Genomic DNA, 12,500 nt, shown 5'->3' with positions numbered 1-12,500 from the left:
GAGTGAGAAATGAGGAGGTGAGGAGGAGAACAGGGGTGGAAAGGGAGTTGGGAGATAGAGTTGATGAAAGATTATTAGGATGGTTTGGACACATGGAAAGAATGAGTGAAGAAAGACTAGTAAAAGAGGTGTGGAAGGCAGATGTGGAGGGAGTGAACATGAGGGGACGTCCTAGGATGAGGTGGATGGATGGGGTGAAGGGGGCTTTGGGGAAGAGGGGAATGTCTGTTGAGGAAGGACGGGAGAGAACAGAAGACAGGGGTGAATGGAGAATGGTTGTATATGGATAATGTTGTGATGCATGAGGTGGAATGGGTGGGGGGATGGGAGATGAGGTAGTATGTGTAAGTAAAATTTGACACAGCCCAAAGAGATTTCTCCCCGTCTTCTCCTTTTATACGTGGGGGATGGAGAGGAGGGGGTGCCGATTTAATGAAGCGGCCTTGCTGTGGATGTGCTGTGACTTCCGACACTGCCTCTGACCCAGGGCAGTGGACAAGGTGCAGGGATGACCCGTCATCCAGGAGGTGCTAAGATAAGAGGGAGGGTGGAGGGGGTGTGGAGTGTATTCAGGGATGGAATGGTTGGGAATGATTTTATGCCTTTTCCTTTTTGGCTACCTCCCTTGTAAGGGGAAAAAAAGCCTTGGTAAATGTATGTATATATATATGTACAAGCCGCGGTCTTCGCCGGGGGCTTGGCTGCGCAAACAGCGGCCTACGGCCGCAGCTTTCCGCGCTCTGATCCCTCATTTTCCCCTTCGGGCTCGGCCTCGGGGCGGAACCCCAACACGGGATCCCCAGCACGAAGAAGAACGCGAAGAAGAACGCGAAGAAGAACGCGAAGAAGAACGCGAAGAAGAACGCGAGGAAGAAGAACGCGAAGAAGAACGCGAAGAAGAACGCGAAGAAGAACACGAAGTAGAATGCGAAGAAGAACGCGAAGAAGAACGCGAAGAAGAACGCGAGGAAGAAGAACGCGAGGAAGAAGAACGCGAGGAAGAAGAACGCGAGGAAGAACGCGAAGAAGAACGCGAAGAAGAAGAACGCGAAGAAGAACGCGAAGAAGAACGCGAAGAAGAATGCGATGAAGAATGCGAAGAAGAACGCGAAGAAAAACGCGAGGAAAAAGAAGAATGCGAAGAAGAACGCGAAGAAGAAGAAGAAGAAGAAGAAGAAGAAGAAGAGGAAGAAGAAGAAGAAGAAGAAGAAGAAGAACGCGAAGAAGAAGAATAAGAAGAACGCGAAGAAGAAGAACGCGAAGAAGAAGAACGCGAAGAAGAAGAAGAAGAAGAAGAAGAAGAAGAAGAAGAAGAAGAAGAAGAAGAAGAAGAATACCACCTGACCCCGACTTACCGAAGCGCTTTTTCAAGAATATTTTTATATAGACATATATATATATATATATATATATATATATATATATATATATATATATATATATATATATATGTATATACACAAAGTAGACCACTTGGAAAAAAGAAAGTAACGAAGCAGAGCACTTTCGTATATTACATCTTCAGTGCAACAAGCATTGAAGATGTAATATACGAAAGCGCTCTGCTTCGTTAGTTTCTTTTTTCCAAGTGGTCTACTTTGCATAAGTGAACACACGTACCCGTGTTCTTATTAGCATATATATATATATATATATATATATATATATATATATGTGTGTGTGTGTGTGTGTGTGTGTGTGTGTGTGTGTGTGTGTGTGTGTGTGTGTGTGTGTGTGTGTGTGTGTGTGTGTGTGTGTAAAATTCACCATGGTCTTGGATCACGTGTTGGACTCGTGATCGACAACTATTTCCCTCCCGGAAGAGAGCTCATAGCTATATATGACCGATCTATGGGTAATGCAGTGATCTTACACGCACACACACATCCAACTCCCCGCCCACGAGAGTAGGAGTAATGATTCACAGCGTAGCGATACTGAAATGATTTCAGCTCAGGGCGGGATTCGAACCCGGAAGGAGGGGAGGAGGGGAGGAAGGGAGGAAGGGAGGAAGGGAGGGAAGGAAGGGAAGGAAGGGGCGAAGGGAGTGTGTGTGTGTGTGTGTGTGTGTGTGTGTGTGTGTGTGTGTGTGTGTGTGTGTGTGTGTGTGTGTGTGTGTGTGTGTGTGTGTGTGTGTGTGTTTTTATGTGTGTGTGTGTGTGCGTGTGTGCGTGTTTGTGTGTATGTGTGTGTGTACTTGTGTGCATGTACATGAATTTGAGTGAATGTGTAGGTGGTCATAAATTCTTTGTGCTTAGACTTGCAAAGTAAGTCTATACGGGTCATATGCAATTCCAATACCTGTTCAGTAATGAAATGAAATCCATTTTACCTTTTGCAAATCATCATAGATTATTGTCGTCACTGGCTGACCCACCCGCCGCCTCTGACGTCAATGATTTGTTGAAGTTTGCTTTTCCTTGTGGCCATAATAGGTCCCCCTTGAGGTGAGGAAGGAGCGACGGGAGGAATCGTTTCTGACTCCTTCCAAGGTTAAATCTTCGTCATAAGAGTTTGTGGGTTGTTATTTCGCGGACAGGTCAGGTCAGGTCATTGTAACGTCATCTCACTGCAACGCCATCTCACTGCACTTGAAGTCATCTCACTCCGTCTCACTAACTCACTGCATTATCAACTCACTGCATACATGTCAGCTTACTGCATATTTTATCATAACACAATTAAGATATAATAGAAAATAATAACAGTGAGTCAGGCTCAGTTAGGTTAGGTTAGGTTAAGTTAGGATTATGTTATATTAGGTTAGATTAGGTTAGGGTTACGTTAGGTTAGGCTAAGCTAGGCTAGGTTAGATTAGGGTTTGGTTAGGTTATGTTTGGTTATGTAATGTTATGTCATGTTATGTTTGAGTTTGGTTAGGATAGGTTTGGGTTTTTTATGTTATGTTTGGGTTTGGTTAGGTTATGTTTGGGCTTAGGTTAGGTTAGCTTACGTTTGGGTTAGGTTAAATTAGGTTAGGTTAGGTTAGTGCAGTGAATTGTCATCACAGTGCAGTGAGCTGATGTGCAGTGAGTTGGTATGTGACCATTATTTCTCACCTGTTTAGTATTTCGTGTGGAATTATATTCATTTTTGATGACACCCACCTTCTTTCATGTCTTGAAGATTTGTGTCAAGGTCTCCGGTACAGTTTGTTTCGTATAAGTTTTGTGTTTCGGCGCTGAATTCTCTTTAATATGTCAACGTATTTTATGGGATTTGTGCACGAAACAGAACCACCGTATTTCAAGCGTAACCAGATCAATGAAATATTATTATTTGATTGAGACACTACTTCTAACCCAGGGTAGTGGACAAGATGCAGGGATGACCCGTCATCCAGGAGGTGCAAAGATAAGAGGGAGGGAAGAGGGTGGAGGGGAGTAGAGTATGTAGGGGTTGGAATGAGTGGAGCGGTTTCTATACTCTTTTTTTTTTTTTTTGCTACCTCCCGTGTAAGGGGGAAGAAAGCCTTTGATATATGTATGTAGTTGACTTCTGAAATAGAATGAATGTGCTGTCAGTCCTATAATCTTATCTTATCTTTCACTGCGGCAGAAATGCAATGCCTTGATGATTTAAGATCGTAACTTACAATGCATCAAGATCCATTTCTCCTCATGGTGTGGTTAGTCTTTCCTTTTCAAATAGCTTGTGGTCGTATCATATATCTTCGCCTGTCTGCATAACTTTACATCTACTTCGCTTAAGCTTCGTTTTACGCTTTTAGTCCAAAGCTCCTGCCTGTCTAAATCATTCTAGAACATCGATCTGATTTGGTATCATCAACAGCTATGGATAGAGGAGTAGGTTTCAGTCCATGGTCTGTCGTTGATTGACTTAGGGTACACCAGTGGTTCCCAAACGGTGTGCCGCGGCACCAAAGAGTGCCGTGAGATCAACTTAGGGTGCCGCCAACATTCAGGGCAAAAATAATTTTCGTATTACCAACTCTCTTTGTCGTCCATTTTTGTTCATTAAAGCAGCATCAGTGTAAAGATGAGTATTCTCACATTATCCAGGGACAAAATTTTGTTACACTGATGTTGAATCAACAAAATACTGACAAACTAGAATTTAGATTTTCTAATAAGGGTGCCGGGGACTTCTGAAAGGCTTGGCAAGAGTGCCTCAAACCAGAAAAGGTTGGGGGCCACTGAGTCGTACAGGCTTATGATAAACACAGGTGCTCCAAAAGGCGGAACCCTGAGAACTTTACTCGAGCAGTACACAATACTCATCTCTTTCACTCGGAGGGCTACGCTTGACCAAAATCTTGTATGAAAGTAGGTCGTCAGGGTGAAGGAAGGAAATAAGGAGGGAAGAAAGGGAGGAAGGAAGGGAGGGAAGGAAGGGAGGGAGAGAAGGAAGGGAGGAAGGAAGGAGGAAGGAAAGGAAGGGAAATAAAGGGAGGAAAAAAAAAGAAGAGAAGGAGGGAAGGGAAGGAGGAGGAAGGAAGAAGGAGGAAGGAAGAAGGAGGAAGGAGGGAAGGAAGAACGAGGGAAGCAAGAAAGGAAGGGAAGGAAAAAGGATAAGGAAGAAAGAAGGAAGAAGGAAGAAGAAAAAAGGAAGGAAGGAAGGAAGAAAGAAAAGGGGAAGGAAAGAAGGGAAGGAAGAAGGAAAGAAGGAAGGAAGGAGGGAAAGAAGGAGGGAAGGAAGGAAGGGGAGGAAGGGGAGGAAGGAAGGAGGGAAGGAAGGGAGGAAGGAAGTAAGGAAGGGAGGAAGGGAGGAAAGATGGGCTTCCAAGTCCTAGTCGTCCACACGGGTACTCAAAAAAAAAAGAAAAAAGTTCTCAAGAGTCGGCCGTTGCACACAAACAGACCCTGAGACTCTCAGACCCTTAGACCTTGAGCCCGTGAGAGCCTGACCGCAATGCTGAAGAATAGCATAGCCACCTCCACTAATAAGAGTTTTATAAAACATCGATCTGAAACTGTGCACAAGAACTGATATTCATGTACAGTCACAAGTTTCTGAAATGTAAATAAAGGTTAATGGTTAGTGGCACCGATTTGAGTGTCAAATATATTTTGGTATTCAACGCTGCATCAAAAGGATACCGACACCTGGTCTAAGTTATAGCTGGAACTTCTTAAAACAACAATAACAACAACAACAACATCAACAACAACTGCAACAACAACAACAACATCAACAACAATTGCAACAACAACAACAACAACAACAGCAACAACAGCAACAAGAGCAGCAACAGCAACAGAAGCAACAACAACAGTAACAACAGCAGCAGCAGCAACAACAACAACAACAGTAACAGCAGCAACAACAACGACAGCAACAACAGCAACAACAGGAACAACAGCAACAACAGTAACAACAGCAACAACAACAACAGCAACAACAGCAACAACAACAACAGCAACAACATTAACAACAGCAACAACGGCAACAAAAGCAACAAGAAGAAGAAGAAGAACAGCAACAACAACTGCAACAACAGTACAACAACAACAACAGCAGCAGCAAAAACAACAACAACAACAACAACAGCAACAACAACAGCAACAACAAAAAAGAAAGAAAGAAAGAAAGAAAGAAAGAAAGAAAGAAAAAGGAGCACTGACAAATGTTCTTGTCGGTTCACGAAACAAAAAGTCTTCTTTGCCCTGCACGTTTTCCCACACATTATCAGAAACCTCCCTGAGTACTCATCCACTCACACAAACCCCGCTATGCCCCACACATTATTGAAATTCATAGCAGCGTCAATCCGACAGTTACAAACTTTTTTTTTTAAGGCACCACCTTTGCAAACGTGGTGTAGTAAATACACCAACGCCTGCAATGAATTGCTGATGAATTATTAAACAACTGGGCGGTGTCAGAAAATCAATAGGATGTGGACAGCAAGGTAGTTGTCGAGTTCTGTAGAGAGAGAGAGAGAGAGAGAGAGAGAGAGAGAGAGAGAGAGAGAGAGAGAGAGAGAGAGAGAGAGAGAGAAGGGAGAGAGAGAGAGGGGGGTGAGTGAAGAAAACATCAGGCAGGTCCTGCTGAATATGTGCATGCGACAATTCGAAACCTTTGCTCCAGGTAACAGGTGTGGAACTGGGATGCAATTTTTGCAGATGTCATGGACAAAAATATCAAAGAGTTATGGTGCTGGGTGGGGGAGGGGCAGGGGGAGGGGGAAAGGTCTCCCATGCCCCCACGAGATGAGGTGCACCCATCGCCCAGATACACCTGAGATGGAGGGAGGGAGGGAAGGAGGGAGGGAAGGGAGGGGATAAAATCCATGCGGTAAGAAGCGCACCAGCTTGTCTTGTAGGCCTACCTTAACGGTATAAATAAATATATATATAGATAGATAAGTAGATAAATTAATTAATAAATAAATGAATAAACAAATGAATAATAGATGAATAAATAAATGAATAAACGAATAACAAATAAATAAATAAATGAAAAATATATAAATAAATAATATAAATTAATAGGTAAATAGACAAGTGATAAACAAATAAATAAATGAATAAATGAATAAGTGAATAAACAAGTAAATGAATAAAAAGATAAATGAGCAGATAAATAGCTAAATAAACAAACAGATAAAGGAATAGATTAATAAATAAATGAGTAAATAGATAGATAGATAAACAAATAAATGGTACAACAAATGAATAACTAGATAAATGAATAAATAAATAAATAAACAAATAAATGATAAAATGATTAAAATAAGTAAATACAAATAAGTAAATAACATAATAATAATAATAATAATAATAATAGTAATAATAATAATAATAATAATAATAATAATAATAATAATAATGATAATAATGATAATAATGATAATAATGATAATAATGGTAATGATGATGATAATGATAATAACGATGATGATGATAATAGTAATAATGATGATAACAATAATAATAATGATGATGATGTTAATAATGATAATAATAATAATAATAATGATAATAATAATAATAATAATAATAATAATAATAATAATAATGATAATAATGATAATAATGATAATAATAATAATAATAATAATGATAGTAATAATAATAATGATGATGATAATAATAATAATAATAATAATAATAATAATAATAATAATAATAATAATAATAATAATAATAATAATAATAATAATAATAATAATAATAATAATAATAATAATAATAATAATAATAATAATAATAATAATAATAATAATAATAATAATAATAATAATAATAATAATAATAATAATAATAGTAATAATAATAATGATAACAATAATAGCAATAACAACAATAACAGCAATAACAGCAATAACAACAATAACAACAATAACAACAATAGCAACAATAACAACAATAACAACAATAGCAACAATAGCAACAATAACAACAATAACAATAGCAATAACAAAAATAACAATAATAAAATTCTCTTTTCTCTCCCCAAAGGGCTCAAGATGCTCTTCGACTTCGCGAAGCACTTCGGGGTGATGAGCAAATTCTCCGGCTGCAGGACGACGCCCGACGCCAACACCTCGTGCACATATTTGCCCGAGTACTTCTCCGCCCCCGCCTCGCCGCCCACCTTCACGGCCTCCACGCCCCCGCCGCTCTTCGCGCCCCTGACGGTAGTGCGATCCATCCCCAGCATGCTGTTCCTCTGGACTTCGGCAGAAACCACCAGGAACCTCCTGGCACAGGTCAGGATAGGTCTTTCCCAAAAGAGTGAACCTTTTCGTGGCGTCTCTCGAATTATTTCGTTCTGGCTAATCTATCCTTCTTCTCCCACTTCGGTACGATGATGCTGGCGTCTGTGTCTTGATTATATTTATTTTGTAGTTGTACACGAGTTACCCCCGGATTCTTTGAGCTGGTTTGATCACGTTTTCTGTGTTTTTTATTACTCAGAGTAAAAGAGAACGAGTAATACAGCAGTGACTTCATATTTTATTATGCGAGTAGTGTGATGCATCGTACATATGACAGCCGATGCTACCCACGAGAATTCGATTCCTACTGATGTGGGGAAGGGCAGCGTCACAGTAGTAAGATGGTAAAGACCTTCTCAACCGATTTGCTGGATCACCGCGCAGTTGTTGTTTATAATAGTGGAGTTTGTTCCTGTGATCGGCAGAGCACCTTGCGTCGAGTCTCGCACTAGCTATGCTACGTAGGTTAGTTTGGTATAATTAGCAATGATTTCTTTTTATTTAGGTTTATCTTATCCTTACAAAGGAAAATGTCTATCAGATCTATTTTTGTTTATATTAATGATGCAATTTACTTACAATCAATCAACTAATTGGCTGCACACATGTCCACGTATATTGGTTCACCACTATATATAATTGGCTGGACAGGTAGCTGCACATCTCTTTCTGTCATATACATTGAAAAAAAAAAAAACATTGTGAAAGAAGCCTTATTTCCAGTCTAACTGATTATTATTGGGTTCTTAGTCCAGGGCTATTTTGGTGAACAGCTTTGTACGAAGCCTGAGCTTGGGGTACTTAGCATCTCTTGGGTCTCAGAGGCATCTGTGATCTTTTGCCAACTCGCAAAGGGATTCTGTCATACTTTTAGGCCATACGCACTCGTCAGACATTATATATTAATGTAATTTCGACGCGAGAAGGCCACAAAAGTTTTATATTTAGGAAACAAGATGACTATCTTTACGGTACCACGAGAACATAGAACTTGTTAAAAAAAAAAAAAAAAAAAAAAAAATGCCGGAACATATTTTCGGCATCACTTGGTGCCGAAATATTGCTCGTGTGAACCGCGTTTAACGAAACAAATTATCCGCCAGTGACTATCATCATCGCGGCAACCAGACCGTGTTTGATATGACTGATAACCTTTTATGAGTTGTATTTGGTAGTGAAAACAACTTAACTGATTATAGTATATCTAGCGTGCCGGGCGACACTGGGTAAGTACCTCGATTAAAATAACTTTGTGTATTTATGACAGGTAATTGCAAGGGACTGATGTGAATATATCACAAACACCAATGAATCTTAAGCTGAAGACTGACATTGGTCCAATATTAGCTTTTGAGTTTGAAGTAAGCCCGGATTTTTCTTTTTTAATTATAGTCATTGAATATAACGACATACTAAACTTCTATTGCACTATGATGATATGTCTGGTGAATTTACGAGTAGTAGGTGGTGCAAAAATGAATAGAATGAGGAATGTGGTGAGGCGATGAGCGAAGGTGTAAAGAGAGGTATCCCAGAGGAAATAATAATAATAATAATAATAATAATAATAATAATAATAATAATAATAATAATAATAATAATAATAATAATAATAATAATAATAATAATAATAATAATTATAATGGTAATGATAATAATGATGATAATGAATATTATAATGAGAATTGTAATAAGGAACATGATAGTAATAATAACAATAGTAATAATAATAATAGTGATTAATAATAATAGTAATAATAATAATAATGATAATGATAATAATGATAATGATAATAATAATTATAATAATAATAATAATAATAATAATAATAATGATAATAATAATGATAACAATGATAATAATAATAATAATAATAATAATAATAATAATAATAATAATAATAATAATAATAATAATAATAATAATAATAATAATAATAATAATAATAATAATAATAATAATGATAATGATAATAATAATAATAATAATAATAATAATAATAATAATAATAATAATAATAATAATAATAATAATAATAATAATAATAATAATAATAATAATAATAATAATAATAATAATAATAATAATAATAATAATAATAAAAATAATAATAATAATAATAATAATAATAAAAATAATAATAATAATAGTAATAATAATAATACATATACCAAGTCTTTTTACCCTTTATAAGGGAGGTAGCCATCCCTGAATACACTCCACACCCCCTCCACCCTCCCTCTTATCTTAGCACCTCCTGGATGACGGGTCATCCCTGCACCTTGTCCACTGCCCTGGGTCAGAAGCAGTGTCGCAGGACACAGCACATCCACAGCAAGGCCGCTTCATTAAATCGGCGACCCCCCTCTCTCCGTCCCCCCCATGGATAAAAGGAGAAGACGGGGAGAAATTCCTTTGGGCTGCGTCAAATTTTGCTCACACATACTACCTCACCCCCCATCCCCCCACCCATTCCACCTCATGCAATCACATCATCCATATACAACCATTCTCCATTCACCCCTGTCTTCTGTCCTCTCCCGTCCTTCCTCAACAGTCATTCCCCTCATCCCCAATGCCCCCTTCACCCCATCCATCCATCTCATCCTAGGACGTCCCCTCATGTTTACTCCCTCCACATCTGCCTTCCATACCTCTTTTACTAGTCTTCCTTCACTCATTCTTTCCATGTGTCCAAACCATCCAAATATTCTTTCATCAACCCTATCTCCCAACTCCTTTTCCACCCCTGTTCTCCTCCTCACCTCCTCATTTCTCACTCTATCCAGCCTAATAATCCCCATCATACTTCTCAGACACCTCATCTCAAACTCCTTCTCTCTTCTTCTCTTATGTTATATGTTTCTTCCCCATACAGTGCTGTTGGCACAATCACTCCTTCATACAGTCTCCTCTTAGCATCCATTCCCAAATGTCTATTCCTCATTACACTCTTTAATCCACCAAGGCATTTACTCGCTTCTCTCAATCTACATTCTACCTCCACCTTCACTCCACCTTTTCCTGCCACATTTGCACCCAAGTATCTAAAACTATCCACTTCCTCCAGTTGCTCTCCCTTAATGCTCACTTCCAGTCTACTGCCACTTTCACCCCTTGTACATCTCATCATCTTACTTTTACCCACATTTATCTTTAGCTTTCTTCTATCACATACTCTCCCAAACTCTGTCACCAACTTCCTCAATCCCTCCTCTGATTCTGCTACAAGCGCAGTGTCATCCGCAAACAACAGCTGGCTCACCTCCCACTTTTCTCCAGTTTCTTTAACCATCTCCAATCCCTGACCCACTACCCTAGCATTTACCTCTCGCACCACCCCATCCATGTATAAGTTGAACAGCCAGGGCGACATAACGCATCCTTGACGAAGTCCCACCTTTACCTCGAACCACTCACTCTCTCCCTTTCCAATCCTGACACAAGCTCTACTACTCTCATAAAAACTCTTGACAGCTCCCAGAAGCTTTCCTCCTATCCCGTATATCTGCATAACCTCCCACAGTGCCTTTCTGTCTACCCTATCGTAAGCCTTTTCCAGATCCATAAAAGCCCAAAAATCATCCTTCCCCTTTCCTATAGCTTTCTCACATATCTGTCTTACCACAAAGATCTGATCTACACAACCTCTACCTGTCCTGAATCCACACTGTTCCTCACCAATTACTCCTTCTGTTCCTCTCCTAATCCTCTCAATCAAGACAGAAAATAATGACAGCAGAGGAAAGATGATTTATGTCGTCCTATATTCCTATAATAATTTGCAGGACTGAATCATGGGAATAATACTTTTGTTAAAAATAAAGGAAATTAAGTTAGAAGTTTAAAGAAGTAGCCAAGTATGATTGAATAACTTCATGATCGATATGCATTTTTTTTTTTTTTTTTGCTAAATGAATGCGCATTGGGCCTGCGATTTATTTTTTCTCCTCGTGTCTGAAACTTTCATTCAGACCAAGGTTCCTTTCGCTCATTTTGTAGTCATTGCATCTCTTTACTTCAGCAGAACGTTTAGTTATCATTTCAGGAGGACGTTTAGTTATTATTTTAGGAGAACGTTTAGTTATTATTTCAGAGGGACGTTTAGTTATTGTAGGAGAACATTTAGTTATTATTTCAGGAGGATGTTTAGTTATTATTTTAGGAGGACGTTTAGTTATTATTTCGGGAGAACGTTTAGTTACTATTTCAGAAGGACGTTTAGTTATTTTAGGAGAACGTATAGTTACTATTTCAGGAGGATGTTTAGTTATTTTAGGAGAACGTTTAGTTATTATTTCAGGAGAACGCTTAGTTATTATTTCAGAAGGAAGTTTAGTTATTTTAGGAGAACGTATAGTTACTATTTCAGAGGGATGTTTAGTTATTTTAGGAGAACGTTTAGTTATTATTTCAGGAAAACGCTTAGTTATTATTTCAGAAGGACGCTTGGTTATTTAAGGAGATCTTATAGTTACTATTTCAGGATGATGATTAGTCATTGTTTTAGGAGGACGTTTAGTTATTATTTCAGGAGGACGTTTATTTATTTTAGGAGAACGTTTAATTATCATTTCAGGAGGATGTTTAGATATTATTTTGGGAGGACGTTTAGTTATTTCAGGAGGACTTTGTTTCAAGAGGACATTTAGTTCTTATTTCAGGAGGACGTTTAGTTATTTCAGGAGGACGTTTAGTTATTATTTCAGGAGAACGTATAGTTATTATTTCAGGAGGCAGTTTAGTTATTATTTCAGGAGGACGTTTAGATATCATTTAATGAGATATATATATATATATATATATATATATGTA

The 12,500-nt window shown here is 38.3% G+C and overlaps 1 protein-coding gene across 1 annotated transcript in view; it reads left to right on the top strand.

Moving 5' to 3' along the window:
• The window catches only part of LOC143019433 (uncharacterized), a 58,732-nt gene that overhangs the window by 4,702 nt on the left and 41,530 nt on the right, over positions 1 to 12,500 (top strand). The window contains exon 2 of the mRNA XM_076175068.1: positions 7,425 to 7,675. Within this exon, the coding sequence (XP_076031183.1) occupies positions 7,425 to 7,675 (251 nt within the window). The remainder of the gene's footprint in view (positions 1 to 7,424; positions 7,676 to 12,500) is intronic.

The sequence above is a fragment of the Oratosquilla oratoria genome, chromosome 37 (assembly GCF_046742065.1).
Source record: "Oratosquilla oratoria isolate Oo_2021 chromosome 37, ASM4674206v1, whole genome shotgun sequence".
In the NCBI taxonomy this organism is placed as follows: Eukaryota; Metazoa; Arthropoda; class Malacostraca; order Stomatopoda; family Squillidae; genus Oratosquilla; species Oratosquilla oratoria.
The sequence above is the reverse complement of the archived record's forward strand: the minus strand, read 5'-3'. Positions and strand labels throughout refer to the sequence as shown.